Genomic DNA, 19969 nt, shown 5'->3' on the forward strand with positions numbered 1-19969 from the left:
GACAATTTACTGCCTCATTTATTGTTTTCTATCTAATACACTATACAACTTCACGATTTATCGTGTCACTAAGTCTTTCTTTCCTACAGTTAATAAGCTTTATTCTGTAGTGTCACTGCTGCAAAATCCGATGAACAGAAAATATTTTTTAAAAAGTGATTAGCATAGGAGTGGCATGAGCCCACCCACAGAAGATCAGGAGATGTTCTCTTACTGAAACTGCCAGTGCTACAGGCAATCTGTAATAAAAGGAAAGTAAAACACCAGTAATAATTCATATACTGGAAGCAGGATGGGATCATTGTGATCTCCTAACCAGCAAAAGATATGTCAAGTTTTAACATGATTACTGCTTATTATAAATACTCAGAACTCATCATTAAAATCAGGGTGGACTGATACCTAAAATCCATAGGAGCAGAGGATGAATTGTTACAGATATACCTTAAAACAAACTCAAAAATACTTCATCATTAAATTCTTGTTAAGTTGAAAGTTGAGCATCAACATCTGAAAACAGCAATTAATGTTCTGAAAAAAACAGTGTTTTCAACAGAAGCAGAGAAAAGAATATCTGTTCCTAACTACAAATGTATGTTTGAGTCTATCTAAGTCATAAGGAACATTCCTCTTACTATACTCAACTGTAGAAGTAATTGAATGCCAGACTTGAATGTAAGAATTAAATTTTCATAGGAACCCATCAAAAGAAAATAATTATTGCCCTTTGTATTGTGTTCTTTTTCTCTATATAATTTGAGCAGTGCCTCTAACTTGGAAAGGACTGTGAAAGAAATAAAGGACAGCTGAATTATTCAGGACATGATACAATAAAAGTACAACTGCAAATATCAAGGATTGGCATGCTTTATGCTAGTGTATCTAAAGACCTCAGGCATTAATTGTACTTTTTGAAATTCTGAACATATTAATATCAACACAGTTTTCTTGTACATTTTTACAGCAGGCTCCTTTTATTTTTTTATTTCAAAATATTCTGTTGGTTTGAGAGATTATCCCTTTAATGACACATGGAATAAAACTCAAACCAAGCAAACTCCTCTCAATATGAAACACTTCCAAGCACACTTGTAGTAATATAGCTTAGGAAGCTTTCTGACCAAGGCCATCCATGATTAATGTGCTGCTCAAATGCAGGCCAAGTCCTCCACAGTAATACTGTTTTACTGGGCAGAATTTCACTGGATAGATTTTGTCCTTCTATATGTCTCTACCATTTATTTAGATGTTAAGTATACACTACACTTTTATCTGCAGCGACACCTTCCTAACTGAGGCTGGGCTGAGTAAGATACACAAACAACTCTTATTCAGAGTGATCTGTATCTTGAAAAAATAATTAATCCAGTGTGTATTTGAGCAAATTAAAAGGTTAATTGGCTAAGTTAGACCACAAACAACATTTGTCTGCCTTGATATGAGTCCTGTTTACACTCTGTGTGTAAAGCCCCAGTGACCCCAACAGCTAACAATGATTTTGGTGCTAACATTGAACACCAAAAAGTTCTCAGCAATAAAAATCAGTTTTCATCAACATCAAAGGACTTGGTAGACCAAGTTATTACTTATAAACAGAGAAAAAAAGAATCATGGACCAAGAAACCACCTACAGTCATACAGCAATTCAGTGATCTGTTTTTACTGTATAAAGTCAGGTCAACACCAGAAGACCAGCAGAAGCACATGCAAGACAGAAAAAATAATTCAAAATAAATATTTATGAGTTAGAGCTACTTGGATATAATGATAAATTTTTTATATTAGTTTCAATTCCAAAAAGATAATGTATATCTACATTTCTACAGATCTCTTACCTCAGCATCAAAACGAGGATCCTGATAGGCATCACTGATGTTCACTGGGAGACCTGTGGAAGCGACGAGTTCAGCAATGCTGTTATTTATTAGCCAGTCAGAGTAAGATGATGATTTTTCCATGCTGTCTCTGAAACTATCATTATGCAGAGCAGGGGAAGAAAAGAATACAATCAATGTATACAATCATGCATATTCATAGGAAAGGCAGAACCATTCACAATTATTAATAGTTACTAAGAATTAACTATGGAACAATAATTTGGTTATTTATTTAAATGGTACCTCAAAAATTCTCTTTATAACATAACCCTTTCCATTGAAAATAGCATCAGTGTCCCAAGTAAATAAAATATTCAATAAATAAATGCATTTACCTATGAATCAAGAGTGGACTATGTCCTAGGTTTCTGTGAGATATATGCCTGCTCATATAAAGCAAGTTCCAAAAAATATTTAGAACAGTTCTAAATAATATCAAGATGTTTTTAATTCTTACTTCCAATAATTTTCCTGTCAAAATGCCTTTTTTTAAAATTTTGGTCTGAAATGCCAGGCCTGAATAGCTGAAGAAGGGATCATGAAATAAGTCTTAAAATCAATCCTGTAAGTATGTCGCAGCAGGTGAACCAAGTAGTCACACAATACAGGAAAGTTTGCTTTTCTTCTTACCTGGTTGAATTTTTGCCACAATTACTGAGGGGCTAGAAAGCCATCACTAAAAGAGCATAAGACACTAAAATTATGGGCTCAACACACCACACTCCACTGCAGCTTCTCCAGAAAACTCAGTATCTACACAGACATTAAAGTCCTCACCTTTTATCTCACTAATCAGCAGGAAAATTCTCACTGACTTATTGCAGGCAGGTTTTTGACATTGGCAAGGTCTAGCTATTCATGTGTGAATAAGCAAATGCAGGTTGCCTTAGTTTTGAGAAGAAAACTGATAAATTTCCAACACCTGAGAAACATTACTTAGAAAAGAGCAATGAAGGAGCTGTGGAAAAGAGTACAATAGCCTGAATCTTCAAACTAAAACCCACAAATGAAAGAAGGATGTACAGTAAAATCCTTGAAAGACTCAATCAAAACATAAGAACCAAACAATCTTTGAGGATAAGAATATAATTTCAAATGCATAGTTCCCAATTCATAACTTAAAAATCTGAATGGCATCATTGTTGTAATAGAAGACACATAAATCAGAACTGCCTTATGGGTGTTAAGCATTTTAAGCAGCAAATGAATTCAAGATAAAATTCACATAGAAGTTTGAAAAGTAGGTTCTATTATGTTGTCTCCAGTCCTAACAAGTGCTTTACACCTATACTCTGGAAGAGAGGCACAACAACCCAGGGACAGTGGTGGTGAAACATCGGTAGAGGGATTTCAGCACTTCCTCTGTACCAGCCCAAATGGAAAGGAGCACATATATTTTTGCCCACACAACTCATACTCTGGCCCAGGCAGATGACATGTGCACTACCGCTGGTACTCAGGTTAGAGAACTGTAATCTCAGCTACTTGCTACAACGCAATCCCATCTGACAAAATGGCTGATTTTGTGCAGGGAAGAAAAGTTCACAGCACATCCCATCAGGTTCATCTTCATTTAGAATATATCAGAACTGAACCCTTGAGCTTTTAAGTTTTATGCAATACTTTTTCAAAGGGTGACAAAATTTAGGAGATTTGGCAAATCTGTACTTCAAGAACAAAATCACTGTCAAAACCAAGCATCAGTGTGCCATTATGCATAATAAACTTGATTATGGTGTGTGATGCAAAATTGCAAACTGAACAGACAAATACAAGTGTGGTCTCGCAAGGTATTTCTTTACAACTAACAGCAAAGAAGCAATTTATGAGTATTCATTATAACATTTAGGGATTAAACAAGTGAGCTGCTATCAGGCAGGTGTCATGAGTGTCAAAGAATAGCCACCTTCTTCTACAACTCTGTGAGAAAGCACATTAGGACATGCAAAGTCATATTGTCCTAGGAACTTCTGTCTCATTCAGATAAAACTCATAACTAGACCTATTCTCAGCCTACAATCTCCCTGGATTTCCACTAAAATTTAGAAGAAAAAGTATTTATTTTAACTGCTGTAATGATGAACAAACTCTTGCCATTTTTTCTTCCACATGAAGTCTTATGGCTTTACATCAGTTACAGCTGCAGAAGGCAGAATGAAAAGGGCAAAACTCACTAGAAAAATGCTCAAATGTCAAGGGCTCTCGGCATTGTTCTGTATCCTAAATAACCTTTATTTTCCCACTGTAGTGCCAATAACTCAAGCTGTGCCTGTGCTAGATCCAAATGTGACATCATATCTGCCAGTCTAAACTTGGTCTTTGTAAAACCAACTTCACTCTCCACTGGATGAAAAAAAAAAGAAAAAGCAATATATCTTTATATTAAGATACACAGAAATATACCCTTATAAATCTTACAAAGATTAGCTACCAGGTTGCGTGTGTTTATTCATGTCTTGGACTAAAGTTAAAATAATCTTTACTACATGCAGAGCAGACTACTACAAATTGCTTTGTGGTGAAGTGCTAATATAACTATGGTAACAAGAAATGAGCCAGCTTGGTTATCTTGACACCATTCTACATTTTTTGACTAATCTGGCTACAGATCAAGTTTGAGAAAAACAGGAATAACAACCACATCCCTTGATTCATACTGCTGTCCCTAAACAAAAGAAATGTATTTTCACCCCCTAGGAAAGACCAACTGTTACTCTGAAACTCTTTATCAAAAGCAGTAACTTGTGATTCCCAGATGAATCAACAGATTATTTATTCATGTTTCAGTCTTCCTACTTTTTCTCTCTTGTTTTCCATTTGTCTCACCACTCCCGTATCTCAACTAGTGGATAGAACATGGAAGAGATTGAGCCTCTATCCATCTTTCTGTGTGGCCCTGGACGCTGCTGTCAGCTTAGACATCTCAAAAATAACACTACCCATTTTTCAATGCTGCAAGATCGATCCATGAAAAGTTCTATGGCAGCCATTTAATATGGGAAATTCTCATTCAGAATCAGTATGAATTAACTTGCATAAAATGTGTGTGATAAGCACTAAGCCCTGAAAGATGGAAGAAACCTCACACCTGAATCTTCATCACCTCATTTGGTACGTCATTCATTTTATATGAATTGTTACCAGCAATATAATCTTGTAGGAATTAATATAGCAACTCTATATGAACAAAAAGCTCTCTTACTACTTAAAATTTAAAAACTAGCCCTTTATAAATGTTTAAACATGGATCCTAGTAAGCAAAACATATACTTCCATTTTTGCTGGGCTCCCAAAAGGGATTCAGTCAAAGGAACACAGTTTCTAGGAAATGCATGTCCTCTGAGGTTTCTAGGCTTTCCAATTTCACAAAAGCAGAAATAAAATTTTGCTGGAAACATCTCAACACACTGTGCACAGGCATTTTGTAAGAGATCAACAAATTATCTAAAATAATTTTGTAATTTTTAATTCAGTATTAACCATGCAAAACAACATCTGTGTGTTATCCACAAGTTCAACAATAAAAAGTCAGATTTTCCCTGGTTTCTTACCTGAGACACGAATACAATGTAAGTGCGTATACATGTGTATAGATAGATAGATGGATGGATGGATGGATAGATAGATAGATAGATAGATAGATAGATAGATAGATAGATAGATAGATAGATAGATAGATAGACATACACACACATATTTATTCAAGCAAGTCTCCATTTGAAGCAAGCAGTCTTATCTGAGTAAAAACTGTAGACTCACACACTTCTATCAAACCTACCCAAGGTTCCATAAGAAAACAAAATCTTGATGAAACAAAATTTAAAACTATGTGAAAAATGAAGTAATCCATAACCACAGAAGACATGAGCACTAACCTGTTGTCAGTATCAGCACTGCATTTTGGAGATAACAACTCAAAGGATTTTGTAAATTTCACCACCTGTCAGAAAAAGTGTAATTTAAGATTATTAAGATTAATACATGTCTAAGAAAAGTGTAATTCCAGGCTCCTATATTTTAACTCTATTTTTATCCAATGGTCTTAGAATAAAATTACAGTCTGCATTCTCCCAATGAAGAATTCATGTTCAAAGTACACACTGTGCACAGTTCACTAACAAACAATATCAAACCAAATTATATCTGTAGATTCCAGGAAACTATTCTCTACAACAGTATATGTTTCCCTTTAAAGGCTTTCAGAGTGTGAGTTATGGAGCTTTACCTAAATTTCACTTTTTTAATATAGAAAAATAAACAGAAAGGCCCATTTCTGTTACTAATTGAAGCAAATTACACTTGAATATGTGTCAACAGCACATGTGTAAAACATTTTAAGAGTGGCAAGCACAGCACAGAACAGAGGTCATGTTTCTGGATGTGTTTCCATCTTTGCTTCAGTTCTCCGTTGTAAAAGTTTTTTGCACAATGTACAAATGATAATATTTCAGACATGGTTTAACACTGAGTTACTCTATGGAGATCTATTTTGATGTATAGTTTAACCCTCCAAAATAGGGGGAATTCAGGAAAATAATTGTTTTACTACTTGTAAAAATTACCAAGTGGGTAGCAAGATGCTATTCTCATCCTCCAAATTAACCTAAGATTTATGAACATTTAGAACAAGTTTAGACTTTTTGTCCTCATATCACAATTTGGTCTAGAGGAATGAGAACTCATTGCTTATGGTTTAGGAACAAACACTCCAAGCTCAAAGGGAGAAATAGAACCAAGAGCAGAAAAATTAACTGAACAAAGCTACCCACAACTTGCTAACATAATGTACTCTTCTGTGAAAAAAAATCATATTATATGTGTAAACACAGCAACATTTCATAGGAATGAAGTAGAAATAGATATTGTAATGGTAAAATCGAGGGGAGGGGAACCTAGAAAGAAAAAATAAACTAGAAACATTAAAAGTCTGTATCAAAGAATATATAATTGAAAGGCAAACCTTGATCTTCCTTTCATGAAAGCTAGCATAATGCAGGGCATGCTCCACTGAAATTACTTAACTTCTACTAACTTAAATGAAACGAGAATCTTACCTTTCCTCCATGGAAAAGGAACGGGGCTTTTCTCTGCCATACAAAGTTATGGGTCTGTCTCTGATAATTATTGAGACTTGTCATAGCCCAGCAACAAATAGTGAACTGCAGAGTCAGTGAACCCAGAAATACTTGGGTAGACAAAAAAATGGTATTATAAACAATGTTTTTATCCTTCAACTGCTTCTCAAATCAGTAGAAAAGAGGATAGCTTGTGAAAACACAGGAGGGAGCTACCAATATGAAGGCAGCCACTTATTATAGTACTAAAAACAATACTCATAAAAAAGTTTAACATTTTTAAAGAGGCTTTCATACTCTTTAAGTATTAGTACTGGAAAGCCACAGTGAAATCCCCTGCCAAAACTGTGTGAAATTCAACTCTTGACATATACTTTCATATAGATTACATCATCTGCAATGAAATGATTATTCACTGCTCAGGTGGACAGAACAATTCCAAAAAATCAAACATACTTCAGTAATGTTGAAAGTTGTGTTTTCATTTCACCTGCTCAATGTAAAAGCTTATTCCTATCACCAGAATGTGACTATCTAGGCATTTGTATGAAAACATGTCTTTTCAAACGGATTTTGTGTTACCTCAGGAAAAAATTACTAGGCCAAAATAACAAGAGGACTTACCTTTTGACATAATTTTCATTATTTAGGAGCTGACTGACACTGGTTCTCATTATTTTTTTGCAAAGTAATAAAGAAACTTGTTAAAATGTGCAAACAGCTATTCCCAAAGAGACCCCTGCCAACAGCTAAAGTGAGGGGGAAACTTCCAGGAAGGAACAAATCTCATGGAGTACTGGCCACCAAAAGTAGCTGAGAAAACTCCCTGTGTTGCAGGTTCAGCCCTCACTGTCTTGCTGTTCTTCCACACTAAAGAACTGGATTTCACAAAAAAGTATTGAGAGAAATTCAGGAGCTAATTAGTGTGAAGACACATATTAGCTTGCTGTAAACCATGTTGAATTGCTAAATGCACAGGATGGTCAGTCAAGGAAGTCTTGATGAGTTTATTTTTAGTTGTTATTTCTGAGTGACTAGTAGTTTGATTGAAGATATAACATATTAACATACTAGAATAGAAATTACTTGTTTCAGTTTCCAACACTTAAACAACAATAACAGATGCAAAAGTATGAGCATCATAGCAAAATAAACATTAAAGATTTGGTTGATAATGCAACTGTTTCTGGTTCTTGCAAGAGCCACCCATTTGATAAAGCAATAGCCTGAAAGTGTTAGCAAGGTTATAAATTCCAGGTAAATGTCAATGAAGCTACAGACAAGGATTTTTATTTCCTTCTTGTGGCTGTATCATGAAAGAAAGGAAATGAGCAAATAAATATTTAATAACAAAACAGGTAATTTTTCTTGTTTAAGCAGACCACAAGAGCACCTTGCTTCTCAGCTAAGAAGCTGCAGCTGCTCTGTAGTAAGCACTAATTCCTTTACACAGACAACTGAGAATCACAGAATATCAGCTGGATCACACAGCAAAGATAGTTTGATCCACCAGCAGCTTACAGAGATCCATTAAATGCTTCAAAATTACCGTAAGGAATCAAAAGTTGTATCTTTCGGTTTTCCATCTGAAAAAGTGACTTTACTGATTTTGGCTCAGATGGCATTAATTTTCTTTATAGCAGCCTGTTAATGGTGATATGTTTTAGCTTTATGATGAAAACAACATTTATAACACAGGGATGTTTTACTGATGAACAGTACTTACACTGTGTCAAGGTCTTCTCTTGTTTCTCTTTTTGCCACCTCAGTGAATACCTTGAGGGTTGCAGAAAAGATGAGAAGGGACACAGCCACGACAGCTGATTCCAGCCAGTTAATGGATTACCCCATACTGTGATACCATATGATGTCATGCTCAGCAATAAAAGCTGGGGGAAGTTATCATTGCACATGATGAAGTATTTCCTGGATATGACAGATCACCTGCCTGCCAATTGGAAGGATCATATCAATTCTTTATTTTGCTTTGCTTATGCACACAGTTATTGCTTTAACTACTGAACTGTCTGTATCTCAAGCTTTCCACACTTGAAGCCTTCCAATTCCCTTCCCTATCCTACTGAGTTGTGTGGGACTTAGCTGCCTACTGGGATTAAAATACAACAGTAATGATAAAAATTCAACCTGTACCTAATTTACCTTTAGGAACAACAAGTTGGCAGAATTCTTGCTGTCCAGTGCTTATATATGGTGGGCAACAGCTTCACTACAATAAAAGCAACAGCTCCACCACTCAAATATTAGTCTTTCTGCAGAATCTGCGACTAGACTTACAGGTGATTCAATGTCTTCCAGGAGTAACACTGAGCACCGTTCACACTTCAGCAGAGTCTGGGCCCGATGCATAATTTTCTTGACAATTTTCTCTAAGTCAGTCTGTTCCTCAAAGAGGTCATTCACTACTTCCAGTAAAGCCTGCATACAAGGACAGAAAACTCTTGTATTGGTTGTAGAATTAATAAATATATGGAGCATTGCAAAGGAGGCATCATCTCTGAGATTGATTTTAATACGAGTGATTCATTGCAGTCTTCATTCCAAAAAAGTTCTTAATGATTACGGCAACAGAATTGGGGGGGGGGGGGGGATATCTGAAGAAAGAAAGAAGTATTTCTCAGTTCACTATTGGACACAATCCAATTCCTAGCAAGCAATGGGAGTCTTTCGAACTATTTCACATTGGTCTAAAAATGAAACAATGGCTGTAATGCAATGAAGTATGGATTGAGTTACTTGATTTTCTGTATTGAATTTTCTACAGCACTTAATCTCCATTTTATTCTTTTATTATCCATTTTGCATGTTCAAAGCTGGAAAGAAAAAAACCCCACATCAATACTGCCATACTCCAACAGCACTCTGACCCAGTCTTTACCACTAAGAACTTGTCTGTAAAATGTTTGAAAATTAAGGGCCTTCCCTCTCATTTCATCGACTTTAGAAAAAATAAGCCATATCCTTTCTTGCCATGGGTCCAAAGAAGTGTGCTCTTTCTTTTATTCTTATGTAGGGTACTGATACTAAAGAACATCAATATAGGTAAGCATATAAACTGTAGTGGTCTTTGGTCTTCTAACACAGTGGTCATCAGCAAATCATTGGTCACACTTTTGCCACCACTGAAGTTCAGTTTGATAGGGAAAGCAAAGTATAGACTTGTCCACCACGAGGTACTTGCCAGCTAACTTCAACCATGGACTAGGCAAAGCTGAAGACCCCCAACAGGTCAGAACGCAATTATGTGCAGGCCACCAGGTAGTTGTTGAATGACAGTATTTGTTATGCTTCACATGGCTGAAGCAGCACCAACAAGAAACAAAGAAACTGTATCTCTAACCGAGATTGCTGATGCATCTAAACCACCAGAATTTACCATTTTCTAATGAAGAATGAGAATGTCCCTAGCAGTTTTCTGCTGAATGCCTCCCTCAGAAGACACTGACTCCTCAAAAATCTGTATTGTTCCCTGCAGTCCGTGTCTGCAGCAAATTTTAATCCTCTTTGTAGTCAAACAATTATTTGAACATCAAACAAAGAAAAAAACTTTGGCAGACATTCTATTTTACCCAAAGTCTCTTCCACATCTCCACCCTAAAATGTGATGGTCTGTTGTGAGACCTGGACAGAAGACAAGCTCAGAAGCCTCATGACCCTTAAATATAAAGGCCATTAGAAAGGGCCATTGTTAGTTTTCAAAGCAGTGGAAAGCATTAAAGCATCAGTTTTCATACAAAGAAAGCACCAAAATAAAAAATAATGTCAGAGCTCAAAGTACAGACCCGGAACACTGTAGTTTCCCCTATTTTGTGAAGGAAGAGTAGGTTCAACACTACCAAGGGTATTGCTACTGAAGCTTTGGAGTTATGATCCATGCAACAAAATTATAACTTCCTGTCATTACAGGAAGGGTGATTAAAAAAAAGAAAAGCCGACCATTTTAAAAAAACCCCTCAAAATTACCATTTGATTTCTTAAAAAAACCACCAAAACAAACCTCCCTGACAAGTAAATGACACAAGAGCTCAGCATTATTTTCACTTCACAGCCTCCTGTCCTAACTCATGCATGACACCAGCAATCATGAGTAATGTATCTATGCAGATACAAGCTGTCAAAACCCTTCATATATAGCGGGGTTTTTCCTGCTTACTTTTATAAAGACATATCCACATTATTTGCACATGAACTGAGTATTAAAAATGCAGGATGGAAAAGGCATGGTATTACTAGCATCTTATGAGAGTTTGAATCTCTGCCAAAGTACAACTCTATCCTGCCCTACCCATGTCACAAATACAATTGTTTCAGCACTACAAAACATGGAACTGACATCAGGAAACAAGAGCCACCACCTAAAGCTTGTTTCCCTCCCACGCTCTCTGCTTGCTGCTTCAGTCAAGACAGTGATCTGTTGAAAATACAATTTTTGAAAAAAAAGGTAGTTAAAACTGTCCACTTTGCAAACATGTACACACAGCTGGAACCTGAAGGAGCAAAACACAGAAGTCTGATATTAGTCCACAATGCATTTTTTACTTACCCTGCTTCTGTCATATTCCTTCCTTGAAGCTGCAAATAGTTGGGCATTGGATATGGCAATCCCACAGAATGGGAGGTACATCTGCATCACCTAGTGTGAAAAGAAACTCAGTTATTAAAAACAACTGCAATTGTTTATAGCAAAGAGACCTAAACTTAGGGGCCATACCCCAGGCAGATCTCAGCTCACTCACTCTTCAGCAGAACATTAAAACACGACACAAAATTATCATGGGCAAGGTACACAAAAACGCAAAATGAAATATATCAGAAAGAAAATTTCCTTCCACATCTATTTTAAACTAGTTACAAGAAAAGAGTCTCCAGATCTATCAAACAAAGCAATTTTCTCAGAAAGCACATAGAATTTAAAAAAAATAACATCAAAACCATAGCTTTAGCAGATATACCTCATTATTTATTTTGTCTAGTAAGACTAGTTATAATGATTCAAAGTACTATTTGGCATATTGACAAACAAATATATAAATATGTAATATTGTATTTTATAAAAATTATGTTCAGACTGAATAACAATCTAATGAATATGCTGAGATGTTGAAAGATACTTTTTTTCTTCCCGTGCCAGCTATAAGGCATTCAGATACAGTAACTGCAGGTCAACAAGATTCTCATACCTAACCCTCCAATACGTATCACATCCTTGGGTAGCAACTACAGTCATCTCAAAAATTTACAGCAGCATACAAAAGCTAAAATGCTGTGCTCACAAACTGTTCAATATTTTATCAGGGCAGGAAACCTTCAGTGAAAAGAAGAAGTAATGGATACTGTTTCAATATCTCATTCTCTTATTTTTTAAATTCTATTATTTCATTATGGGATTATTTTATGGTAGGAGTATTAAAACACAACTACCAAGGAAACAAATAGTATAATAATTTTCAGGATTCAGTCACATAACTACTTACCTTTTCAGCTATGTCTTGAAGATGACGTATCTTTACTGCAAAACTACACCAGTATGATCAAATGACTGCCCTGACTGCTTTTTCCTTCCCACAGGATATATTCTCATTGCTTTAGTATATCCACACACCTCCAAGATTGTATGCCCAAAATTAGACCTTTAAATCCACAATAAGAACTGAAGCAGTAGCTTGATATTTGGAAGTATAAATATTTCCATATTCTGCAATACTAACTGCTAGGAAAAGAAAGCTACAAATTATGCTCATGCTTCATTCAGGTTTTTTTTAATGGCAACATTTCTGAAATTTGTATGAAATATACCAGTTCTCCCTTGGAATTTTAAAGGGCAGGCTTCCACATGTTTCCTCTTCATAATCACAGTTTTACTGGGCAGAAGGTCCATATCTGGTTGCAGAGTTGTCTGGGCACTGCAGCAACTGGACACCTACATTACAGCACCACAGTGTCTTGAGATGTGACACTCATTTTCCTGTCATCTGGCTTTTCATAGATGGTGAGACATAGCATACATAAGTTAATAAAATGCTTATTAGTGTTCCTGTTAAGTACAAGTTAAGGACTTCGTCTCATCATCTGGGCTTGGGTTTCAGAGTAACTTCGCACAAGACATAAATCTTTCCATCATCAGAAACAGGAAGGAGGAGATCTCTGACCAAGCTCTTTCTGATAATGCCTGTCCTCAAGGGATATCACTTTTCCCTTCACCTCACAGCCTGGTGATCAAAGTCCTTACAGAACCTGCAAACTCCTTCCTTGCTATTCAAGAAAAGCCCCTGCTGGTTCAACTCCAAAAGTTCCAAAGAAAGTTATTTTCTAGAATTGTGTGCTTCACAGGAAGTAAATTTTGAAATTTTCCCTTCATGAGAAGAACGTATAAAAGCAACAAAGCTGCATGAACACAGACCTGCAATGCAGAAAGTGATTTGCTAATCATGAGAAAGAGCCAGTGCTGCAATGGCAGCACACTGCAGAGGTAAAATGTTAGCTTCACGCTTGCTGGCTGGAAAGCAGCCACAAGTTCACCTTCAGCGAAATGCAGTGACATTTACCTTGCCTCTCCCGCACGCGGTTTCACCCTCACTGAGCATTCTCCAAGAGCACACGCTGCCATAACTATCCAATATAGTCTAACTCACGGCTTCCGGCATACTCCAGGCATCTGCCTGCCTGTGGTCACAAAAGAAAACAATTCTCAGCTGTGATGGAAGAAAGAAGCCTCTCAGTAATGCTTGCATACTCACACTGGCACAAACTCCAGGTTAAACTCTCAGCAAAGGCCTGTCTGGTTCAGTTGTTTTCTTTAGCGGCCACAGGAGCCACTTCACTTTACACAGCTTGCTCGGTAAGCCTGGGGGTAAGGAGCTAGGACAGCCTTCCTAGAAAGAGAAAAGAAGCCCTTTCAAAGGAAATGTTTTTGCTATAGTTTAAAGTGATAAATGTTTTGTGGACATACTTGAAACTAAGTCAGGGAAGCCAGCTGCCCTTTCAAACATCTAATGTGTTTGAAATAGGTTCAGAGAATGAAATATTCTACTGAATTCTGAAAATTTTAAGCCAAATTCAATTGCAAAATGGTTAAGCACAAGCATTCATCCACATTACTTTTGCCTGCTGTGCAGTTTCTGGCTATCTGCACACATGATAAAAGCTATTTGTTATCTAAGTTTGCAATTCTCAGAAATAATTTCCAAAATTATTTTGCCACCCCAAGTATGGAAAAGAACAACTGCTTGGTAGAGATACCTTTGAATTGTGGGCACCCAAATAGGGCTCAATAGCTCCTAGTTATAGCAGTGAACCTATAGAGGCCCCTGGGCAATCTTCTACTGCCTCTGATTTTTTTTTTAATTTTTAAATTATTTTTTAGTTTTCATTTGCGTGTGGTTATTTATGCAGTACCAAATAAATGCACCAATGCTCGCAAACATGCAGCATCATCTCTGTCCTGTAAAGCTCACTATCTAACTATGGAAGCTTTTGGTGTCTGTAAACAGCTGAAAAGAACTATGGGAGCAATCCTTCAGCACTGACTCTGTACTTGCCTGCCTGGTATAGTAACTGGCACATATTCAAACTAGGTAACTGCGTCACCAGACTGATTACAAAACATGTCTCTGGTAGAAGAAGACTTCTTACAGTTCTAAAACCTGAATCCTATGTAGGTCACTGTCCTCACAAACCACCGCACTGGGAGACTATCACATGCAGGACCAAGGGGTAGGAAAGGGTGCGAATGCATCTTTAATGTGTTCAGTCTCAGTCCCTGACCTTTCCACAGCCTCCATCACTGCCCTCTGGTTGCTCAACACACACCCCCATCACACACTTCTGTTTTGCTGTGTGACCCAAGATCTTTAAACTGGGAAAACAAATGAACGCATTGAATTTGATTTACAATAACACACTTGTAAGACTTCATGTAATCAGAACAACACACATCTACTATTCTTACTTGTTTTTTAATGGCAGGTATTTGAAGGTTTCTTGACCCAGTCACTTTACAGCTAAACACTTTCATAACTACCCTCACTAGAAGAGAGTAAAGCTCAAAAGATCTAAACAAGCCATGCTGAATTATTCTGTCACACAAACAAAAACATCAGCAGATTCGATTAAATCTGTTTTAACAGTATTCACTAAGAAATATTTAAATATTTTGACACTGCATTAAATTTAGCACTTGGTATAAAGTAGAAAGAACAATAAATTGTACTGTAAATTTCCACAGAGCAGGTAATTTTAAATGCTGTTGCTCCAAATGAATCTGAAATATGTAAAAAATTCTGCTAAGACTAGAAAGCAAAAAGTAATTTAAATATATGTAAAATGGCTACTATTCTAGGATCCAGTCATCTGATCTCCTACATGCAAAATCCAGCTATTTTCACTGCAAATTTCTCTATATTTTACACAAACCTGAATCAGTGATGGCCACTAATAAGCCCTGTCCCAGCAAACACTTCAAACTGCCACTCAATTATTCAAGATGTTATATTCAGCCATGATTTCCAGCAGGAAAAATGAGGACAAGAGGAGGAAAATAATTACACAAGGAACAACAGCAGTTCTATTAAAATCAGAAATGTATAAACTGAAGAAGAGTGGAGGCAGCACACAAGGAGCATCATCATGCCAGTGTAAGCACCAGCAAGGCCAATGCCTGGCACCAGCACTTAGTCCTGGGCCATCAGCAAACACATCAAGCTTGAAAGCAAGGAAAGCTCACCGTACAAGAAAGTTAAAGTAATATGATTAAACCAATAAATCAACATGTTTCTATCTTACAAACAATTTGAAAGCCATTGAGACTCCTTGCCACAAGGGCTACCGAGGGCTCTCATATCTGGATGGTGGAGGTATCCACTGTGTCTGTGTGTCCACCTGTGGTAGTTTTGGCCTAGGGAGGTCTTAGTTTTGGGTGCTGAGCAGACTTGCTATCACTGTGCTGGAAGCAACAGGCCTCACCACTACTTGCAGCTGTTTTAGTTCAGAAAGTAAACATTTTCTTTTTACTGTTGGTTTTTTTCTCCTCTCTTGCTGGGTGTCTCTTAAGGGGCATCTTTTGGGGTGTTTTGTTGCTGGGGTGGTGAAATCTATATTACTGGGTGGGCAACTCAGTGTGGAGTTATTTGTTGTCTTTTCCCACCTTTGTATATATTGCATTTAGCTTTTAATTTTCCCTCTTCTGTGTAAATATAAAAGGTTTGTAATTTTAAATTTTAGGGTTTTTTTCCTCAGGGTTAGAGGCTCTGACTCTATGGTTAGCACTTCAGCCCAAAACACCATCCACAGCCAGAACGTCCTTAAATCAACTCGACAGTTACAGATGACATTTCTTTATCAACTCTAGTGTTTCCATCCTTTGGTTTTGAAAGTTGGCAGAGCTCCATCCTTTGTACCAAAATCTTACAGAGGAGTGCTAGGCAGCTTTCATTAGTTAATCTGAAATAATATAGATAAGCAGCATCACAAAAGGTTGTGAATCCTCAAATCCACAACTCCTACCCATGAATGAATTTTCTCTTCTTCAAAGACTGAACATTGGTCATCTTTGACACACCCAAATCATATCATGACCTTAAAAAAAACCCAAAACCAAACAAGCTGCGGTGGTTCACAGAGGACATTTTACCTGTGTAATACTTTTGAAGAGGGGCTGTTACCTCCTTGCTGCTCTCCCCTGTTTAAAGAGGAGCCACTAGAGGCAGGTCCCCAGCCAGAGGAGCTGCAGCACTTGTGCAAGGCAGGCAGTTCTGCAGTGCCTAAATCTCACTATATCAAAGCACTTTGGCAGACCATGAACAAAGTTTTTCAGCAGCAACGTTATGTCATAATTTTTATCTAGAGACAGCAAAACTGAGCCAAAGAAAGATTAACTGATTTATCTGAGGGGAGGAAGAAGGTCACAAAGAAAGATTTTTGTCAAAATTTTGGAAAATCTCCTGGTTGGCACTATGTTTAAATCAGCAGAACCAGCCTGTCCAAAGACATTGTTATAAAAGATTTATTAATGTCACTGCATGAGATGGGAAGATCTTGTTATTGGCACTAAGAGTGAGACCTGTGAAGGCTGAGACTACCAACACTAAAAACAAGAGTTGCAGATCAGAACTTTAAATAGGCATAGGAGAATTAATAAGTATCACTTCAAAGTTGATTTTTCCTAAAACACAATTGCAGACTTCAGTTTTAAGCTTTCAAATTGCACATATCTGACCTCTGACAGATGCTATTGATAATAACTGACCATCCTGAGTGGTATTGAAACCAAGAATAAATTCCATATGCATCCATACATTGAGCATGTTGTCTTCAAGTCACAATTCTACTTACAATTTAGTTACCAACTCCCAATTCTTGTCAGTGATGAGAAATAGATTTATTCATTTACTTGGTGCTGCAGACTTTAAATGTTAGACTACACAAACTGAAAACTACTGATTCTTGATTTAGCCATAACTGAATGAAGATGTCTTCTTTCACTTTTTGTATAAATTAAATTTTGTTTTTAGAGGTAGGAATACAGGTATAGGACCAGAATCACAAACTGGCTGAGATTGGGGCCTTTTGAAGTCATCTGGTCTAACTGTCTGCACTCAAGCAGGACCCCCAACAGCTGTTTGCTCAGGCCTGTGTCTAGACAGCTTTTGAGTATCTCCAAGGATGATGACTTCACAACCTCTCTGAGCAACTTGTCAGTCCCTCTTACAGTAAAAGTGTTTCCTGATGTTCAGAGTCTCCTGTGTTGAGGTAAATGTCCATTGCCTCTTGTCCTGTCAGCAGGCACCACTGACAAGAGCCTGGCTATGTCCTCTTTATAACCTACCATCCCCTATCAGTGATGAGATCCCCCCATGAGCATTCTCTTTGATAAACAGTCCCAGATCCCTCAGCCTTTCTTCATAAGTCAAATGGTTCAGTCCCTTAATCCTCTTTCTGTATCTTTGTTGGACTCTTGCCAGTATGTCCAGGTCTCACTTGTGCTGGGAAGCCCAGAACTGGACACGTTATCAGTCACAAGTGAAAATAATCCTGCTGTTGCATGAATATTGTGTGCAGTTTAACAAGGAAAGAAGTGAGCTCATTTATATATAACAGTCTGCACTGAGATCACTGTGACATTAAGAAGTTCCTATTCAGGTTATTCTCTCATATACTTCAAAATGTGTTTTGCTCTTTTTTATGAAAAAATTACTTGAACAAGTAGCCCTTTTTTTCCATATTGGACTTTGTTTAACAGAGAAATGTTTCTGGCAGAGCTTACTGCAGAAGCCTGATCCTCTGCCAGGCTGTGCTCCTCTTTCAGCAAGGTGTGCATTTTTGCCTGACGAAAGCCAACGTTGCCAAGATCCTTTCTGCTAAATGAAACTCCAACTGGAACACAAAATCCTGAATCTGACACATAAACCAACCAGGCTATGTTGTGCCTGGTGCAAGTTTAGTTCCCCTGACTTCCCTCTGTTTGCAGCATCAGTCCAAGGGGGATGGAAAGGTTCTGTTCAACTGGAAACAAACACACTAACTGTATTCCCTTACATCACTGCTTGTCAAACAAAGAATTTTTAGGGTTGCTTAGGCTACAAAAACTTTATATACAAGTGGAAAAAATCTTCAACTGAGTAGAAATATCCCACAAAGGACAACATACAGAATAAGTGGCCCTTCCTTTCACCACAGCATTTTATGTCTCTTTTTCGAACCAGGGTGCATTGTACCTTGACCCTTTCTTCCCTAATACATAGAAGCATCACAACACAACATAATCATATCATATTTTAGACATATATTCTTATGTCAATTTGTTGGGTTTCTTCTCCACACTGGGAAATTTGCCAGGGTTGTTCTACATTTGCCTATTTTCAGTTTATGTATATTCAGTGACTAATATGCTGGTAACACTTGTCTACTCTTCATATATTTCTCCTGAGAAGGTTGCTCTGACTCTTTTTTTCCAGTTTTTAAGATGGAAAATAATGATAAGGAATGCAGTACATTTTCAATCTATCATTTTACCCATATATTTTTTCGTAGAAATACTTTTCTGCAGGAGTGCAGAATCTTATTCTAGCTGAACTGACTATACACATGGACACACTTAACAATACTGTTATTTGAACCTGATTATACCAATTAGGTAATCTGAATTAGTATCTCACAGCATTTTCAGACCTAATTAACAGCACTTCTAATGTAACATTGCAATTTCTACATATTACATTGTGTTAATGTTTCACACAAAGAAGTAGGGGAATAAACCCTACAAACCTTCGCCTTTAAGAACTTAAACAGCTCAAACTCTCATGTTGAGTTCACATCTGAGAGAAAAAGAGGTAAAAAAAAGCACTGTATAGTAATAACATAATCTTTAGAACAATTTGTTTAAAGTGACAGAATTTGCTGGAGGGAAACATCTATACATCTACACAGTGTCATTCTTAGTGGTTTAAGGTTGCAAGCTACCAAATTAGGTTCACACAAAAAGCAATGTAATAGCAAGGCAACGGACTAACTTATTAAACCACAAGAAGGAACCAAAAGGCTAATTCTTATTAGTTTTAAACGGAATGAGATTTGAAACCATCACAAAGTATAGAAAAATTCCTTTACTGATTTCTTAATAAAACTATTTACAGAAAAGTGTATTGAGAAATTATATATTACCTTTCCTCTTATTCACTATGAACATAGTTTAATGCAACAATAGCAGAGAAGTAGCTGAACCGAATAGCAGTCTGATCTACATCACTTAGAGCTTGCAGTAATACCTTTGACATTTTAATTTGGATTTATGTGGTTGTAATTTACAGAATTTTGTCTTTTAAAATGTGGAAAGGTGGTTGATGCCTCAGGCATTTCCATCAGCTTTGGCTGTATCAATTTCACAGCAGGCACAGTGACATTATTTTTTCTTTTACCCTTTCCAGGGAGATGTCAGTCAGAAGCTGAGCATAAATATTTAGAGAATTCCTGCATGTCATTTGTAATACAGCCTGAATGGTTTGA

At 36.9% G+C, this 19969-nt stretch overlaps 1 protein-coding gene across 1 annotated transcript in view; it reads right to left on the minus strand.

Moving 5' to 3' along the window:
* The window catches only part of PDE11A (phosphodiesterase 11A), a 113010-nt gene that overhangs the window by 62039 nt on the left and 31002 nt on the right, over nt 1-19969 (minus strand). Inside the window, exons 3-6 of the mRNA XM_071562454.1 lie at nt 11514-11603; nt 9248-9388; nt 5753-5817; nt 1836-1971 (exon numbers count right to left, since the gene is read on the minus strand). Coding sequence (XP_071418555.1) covers nt 1836-1971; nt 5753-5817; nt 9248-9388; nt 11514-11603 — 432 coding nt within the window. The remainder of the gene's footprint in view (nt 1-1835; nt 1972-5752; nt 5818-9247; nt 9389-11513; nt 11604-19969) is intronic.

This window comes from Pithys albifrons, chromosome 8, assembly GCF_047495875.1.
Source record: "Pithys albifrons albifrons isolate INPA30051 chromosome 8, PitAlb_v1, whole genome shotgun sequence".
Classification (NCBI taxonomy): domain Eukaryota; kingdom Metazoa; phylum Chordata; class Aves; order Passeriformes; family Thamnophilidae; genus Pithys; species Pithys albifrons.